The sequence below is a fragment of the Triticum aestivum genome, chromosome 1B (assembly GCF_018294505.1).
Source record: "Triticum aestivum cultivar Chinese Spring chromosome 1B, IWGSC CS RefSeq v2.1, whole genome shotgun sequence".
Classification (NCBI taxonomy): Eukaryota; Viridiplantae; Streptophyta; class Magnoliopsida; order Poales; family Poaceae; genus Triticum; species Triticum aestivum.
Genome location: NC_057795.1, coordinates 653,406,291 through 653,411,684, shown reverse-complemented (window position 1 = coordinate 653,411,684; position 5,394 = coordinate 653,406,291). Strand labels below are relative to the sequence as shown.

General features: G+C 50.6%; 1 protein-coding gene across 1 annotated transcript; it reads right to left on the bottom strand.

The window, feature by feature from the left end:
• Positions 1-2,988: 2,988 nt before the first annotated feature.
• LOC123081679 (nuclear poly(A) polymerase 2-like) lies at positions 2,989-5,169 on the bottom strand. The gene is made up of 2 exons (XM_044504234.1): positions 5,104-5,169; positions 2,989-4,182 (listed from the first exon to the last, which is right to left on the bottom strand). Exons 1-2 carry the CDS (start codon positions 5,167-5,169, stop codon positions 2,989-2,991), a joined length of 1,260 nt encoding a protein of 419 aa, XP_044360169.1.
• Positions 5,170-5,394: the final 225 nt, after the last annotated feature.

Here is a 5,394-nt window from a genome sequence, read left to right as displayed (position 1 = left end):
CTCTTCCTGGGGGGCTCGCCGTCAACATCACCAGGGTCATCTCGTCTGATCTTATACCGTAATGCACCGCATACCGGGCATGCGTTCAGATCCTTGTACGCACCGCGGTAGAGGATGCAGTCATTAGGGCATGCATGTATCTTCTGCACCTCCAATCCTAGAGGGCATACGACCTTCTTTGCTGCGTATGTACTGTCGGGCAATTCGTTATCCTTTGGAAGCTTCTTCTTCAATATTTTCAGTAGCTTCTCAAATCCTTTGTCAGGCACAGCATTCTCTGCCTTCCACTGCAGCAATTCCAGTACGGTACCGAGCTTTGTGTTGCCATCTTCGCAATTGGGGTACAACCCTTTTTTGTGGTCCTCTAACATGCGATCGAACTTCAGCTTCTCCTTTTGACTTTCGCATTGCGTCCTTGCATCGACAATGACCCGGCGGAGATCATCATCATCGGGAACATCGTCTGGTTCCTCTTGATCTTCAGCAGCTTCGCCCGTTGCAGCATCATCGTGCACATCGTCTGGTTCCTCTTGATGTTCAGTAGCATCACCGTATTCAGGGGGCACATAGTTGTCATCGTACTCTTCTTCTTCGCCGTCTTCCATCATAACCCCTATTTCTCCGTGCCTCGTCCAAACATTATAGTGTGGCATGAAACCCTTGTAAAGTAGGTGGGTGTGGAGGATTTTCCGGTCAGAGTAAGACTTCGTATCCCACATATAGGGCATGGACAACACATAAAACCATTCTGCTTGTTTGCCTCAGCCACTTCGAGAAAATCATGCACGCCCTTAATGTACTCGGAGGTGTGTCTTGAACCGTACATCCATTGCCGGTTCATCTGCGTGCATTATATATAATTAAGTGTGTCAAAAATCATTACAGAACACTAAAACCAAATTAATAGAAGTTCATCATCACACTAAAACCAAAGTACATACATAGTTCTCATCTAACAACATAAAGCTCTGCAGAGCATCTAAATTAATTAAACCATACACTGAAACTATGTAAAACATTTCAATGCGAAAACAAATGCGATCATAATCGCAACCAATGTAACAACTGATCCAACGGCATAATGATACCAAGCCTCGGTATGAATGGCATATTTTCTAATCTTTCTAATCTTCAAGCGCATTGCATCCATCTTGATCTTGTGATCATCGACGACATCCGCAACATGCAACTCCAATATCATCTTCTCCTCCTCAATTTTTCTAATTTTTTCCTTCAACAAATTGTTTTCTTCTTCAACTAAATTTAACCTCTCGACAATAGGGTCGGTTGGAATTTCCGGTTCAACAACCTCCTAGATAAATAAAATCTATGTCACGTTGGTCGGCATAATTGCCATAAACAATAAATGAACCAATAGTTATGAAAAGATAATATATACCACATCCGAATCATAGACAGGACGAGGGTCGACGGGGGCGGATTCCAAAACCATCGCACTATATAAGATGCAATAATAAAAGTAAGAAAATTATACAAGTATCTATATAAACATACAAGTAAGAGGCTCACCACGGTGGTGCCGGCGACGAGATCGGCGCGGGCGATCGACGGCGGTGAAGACGGGGACGGGACGTGACGGACCGCTAAACCTAGACAAATATTGAGGAAAATGGAGCTTGGAGGTGGAGCTTGGAGAGGAGAAAGCTTAAGTAGTGTGGCTCGGGCATTCCATCGAACACCTCGTGTGCATAGGAGGTGAGCTAGAGCACCACAAAGCTCCGTCCTCGCATGCCACGAAAAACAAAGCAGTGAGAGTGCTCTGCTCGCAGGGTATATATAGGCAACTAATTGGTCCCGATTCGTGGCTTGAACCGGGACTAAAGGGAAGCCTTTGGTCCAGGTTCAGGCGACCAACCGGGTCCAATGGTGGTGGGCCAGGAGCAAGGCACATTGGTCCCAGTTCGTCCCACCAACCGGGACCAAAAGGTCCAGACGAACCGGGACCAATGGCCCACGTGGCCCGGCCGGCCCTCGGGGCTCACGAACCGGGTCCAATGCCCCCATTGGTCCCGCTTCTGGATTGAACCGGGACTAATGGACTGACCCGGCCTGGACCATTGCCCCCTTTTCTACTAGTGGCATCTCCAGCCTCTTTTTCTTCTTCTGTTCTTCTCCTTGGTGGTCGCCTTCTGATCTGGCCGTTGGGCACTTAGGTGACCTAAATACTGAAGAACACACAAAATTTACACCCAATCAAAGTGGCCTAAGAAGAAAAAACTACTCCCTCCGTCCTATAATATAAGAGTGTTTTTGACGGAGGCACAGAGAGAGTAGGATGTAAGCTCAGAATTATATCAAAAGCTGGGAAACAGTCCTTCGCAACGGAAACCAATGCATCATACAGAAATACTCAAAAATAGGAAACTAATGCAAATGATTTTGGCTCCGTGTTTCCTTACGTCATACTGAAATATTCAATAACAGAAAAACAACAACAAAGCCTTTATTAGTCCCAAACAAGTTGGGGTAGACTAGCGTTGAAATCCATAAGATCTAACAACCAACTCATGGTTTTGGTATATGGATAGCCAATGTGATCAGTTGCATGTCCACTACTCGACATGCATACCACAGAACTACAAGGGGTACAACGCGACTGCAAACCGAGGTTTCATTTCTCCTGTCATATTCTGTGGTGCTTCCAACAGTTTTGAGTACATAGTTGATACACAATCTAACCTGTAAATAACTAAATATGTATCTCATCACCAGCTATCAATATAATACACAATTGTTCCTCTGACAAAGCTATGCAACGCATTTCTGAATCTGTACACGCCGGGTGCAGAGTTTGCCCTTCTCTCTGTCTCCCGTTGGATCATGCCATCTGCCTGATAAGATTAAGAGTTCGCTTGAAGACTTCGGCTTGCCTTGGCTCGATCGTGCCGGTAAATATGTTCATCTGTTCCTGTGATTACTGAAGCTTAGCTAGTTCCTGTGATTACTAATCTGAATGTTCATCTGCTCTCACACAACGCCCAGTACTGAAGCGCTGGGGAGGATATTGCTGGGACAGCATTGCCTCTTCCTCTCAGGCGACGATCCGGTTCCGCCTGCCGGCGCCACCTTCTTGACGTCGCCGGAAGCAGACGCCAACGGAGGAGAAGAGTTGCTCTCGGCGGCGCGCCTCCTCTTGAGATGCCCAGCCGGGAGGATCTGATCGAGCATGTAGGACGGCAGGTCCTTCCTCCGGGTGTGCGAGACCTCCAGCTCCATCCCGGGCCTCCAGAACTCGTACGTGTACACCTCCTGCTTGAACCCCTCCGTGGTCGCGCGTAGGTCGAACGGCACCTGGGGCTGCTGCTGCTGCTGCTGCGGCTTGGACAAGCCCACGAAGAAGGTTGACGTGCAGTGCAGATCATGGGGCTTGGCCGCGTAGGCTTTCGGGTTGGGATGGCAGAGCAGCATGCCGGCCGTGGCCATCTCGACCCTGTTCACCAGCTGCCTCAGCCGCGACTCCACCCACCCCTTCCACTCCCGGAGGCCGGCCTCCCCTCGGGCGACCTTCACGTCCACCTGCAGGTAGCTGTTGTACGCCTTGAAGAACTGGAACGGCTGGAACAGCGCGTCCCACCCGCCGGCCTTTGCCTTTCCCTTGAGGATCTCCTGGCAGACGCCGTTGCCGATCTGGAGCTGCTCCGTGATGGTCCGCAGGGTGGCGTGCGAGACGTTGTAGCACGAGTTCATGCATGGGTAGGCGGGCGTGATGACGGGCATGAGGTGGCTCTTGTCGCGCGGGTCCCAGACGGGCAGCCGGAGCGCGAGCTCGCCGCCGCCGTCGTGCTCGATGTCCCGCAGCAGCACCGGGTTGGGCCACTTCCACTGCGCCAAGATCTTGAAGAAGCGCGGCACCAGCATGCTCGGCGCGGCGTTGGGGTAGAGCTGGCACACGCGCGCCACCAGGATCGCCCAGCCCACGCCGCCCAGGAACCCCATCACGTTGGAGTAGATGCCACGCGCCTTGGCCCAGTGCTTGATGCATCGCAGCGTCGTACGGAAGGCGCCGGCGTCCGGGACGAGACGCAGCAGCTCGTCGGCGACGCGCACGCCGTTGAGGCTGCGCGCGGAGGCCAGGTCCATGCCGCGGAAAACGGAGCGGTCGCGCAGGTCGAGGTCCCTGGGAACCACCGGGAGGCACACGCTGGCGTAGAGGAGGTCCACCTAAATCGGACTGCTCCTTTGCGGTTGAGTCGCTTCAGCTCATGGATGACATTATTGTTTCAGAGAAGCCAATAGCTGATGAGTTAGCAAAACAATCCTTTAGCTCGAAATCACCTGGTTTTTGTAATCTTGTAATCCCTGAATTTACTTCGCATCTTCTTGCAAACAATATGACTATTATATGAGAAAAGTAAACCAAAGTCTAGTTACTCTAAAAAAACAAAGTTCCTTATGGCCGCTAGGGTATCTTCCAGGCTAACCCCTAACTGCCCGTATCAACTCGGACCGAGCGGTCCGGACGCGATTTGCCATGCAACGCGGTACCCCATTCATCCGCGGTTCGATTTGGACACCCGTTTTTCCGCAAACCGCAGCAAATCAGGGTGGCTTTGCGGACGTTCCGACCGTTGCCATGTACACGACGGACACCCCAGACCCATTCAAAATCCTTTCCCCCGCCCGTGTCCTTTTTCGCATGAAACAACTGTCGCATATTCATGTCTGTCAGCGCTGCTCTAGAGCGCCCGTGCCGAATTCATGCTAGCCCAGAGCGGACGCGACTTCTCATTGAAGCTGGCATCGAAGCGGCACGCCGGCCCAAAGCGTCGCCTGCGCCGTGTCCCGGTGACCAAATGATCTTACAACACTATCAAATTCCGTGAGCCAGTTACTAGATTATGCTAGTATCTCTAAATTAACCACCCTTGAGGGGAAGTTAAGGAATACAAATCTCTCAAACCGGGAAGCTAGCCTTTAAGTTTAGAGGATCTCGTAAAGGTGGCATTTTAGATCATCTTTCCATATCTTTTATTTCCCGTATTTTTTTGGCGGACTAAATTTTCATCAACTACCACTCTGCATTCCACACCATGCCACCGTCTCTGGTCCTTGCCGCCGCCGCTTGCGCCATCGCCTACTCACCGCCTCACGTCGGCGGCCAACACATCGCCTCGCGCCTCCCCTCGCCGGCGATGGCCCGCTCGCCATCACGTGTGTCACTGACTAACGGGTGCTAGGCAATTGTATTTTTTTGTTTAACTAAAATAAAAATGGATTAGAGGAAGAAGTTTAGCGGAATGGACAAAAATTGCTTCCAGAAAACTTCCCCTAACCTTTACGGGAAGGCCAAAAAACTAGTTTTATGGGAAGATTTTCAAGGGAGCTGTTGAAGTTGATCTAACAACTATGGTCATTCGTTGTCAGTCACCAGAT

Coding starts and splice junctions, on each gene's coding strand:
- LOC123081679 (XM_044504234.1), bottom strand. CDS start 5,169: ATGGCGAGCGGGCCATCGCCGGCGAGGGGAGGCGCGAGGCGATGTGTT. Junction 4,183..5,103: donor TTGGCCGCCGACGTGAGGCG/GTGAGTAGGCGA, acceptor AGTCCGATTTAG/GTGGACCTCCTCTACGCCAG.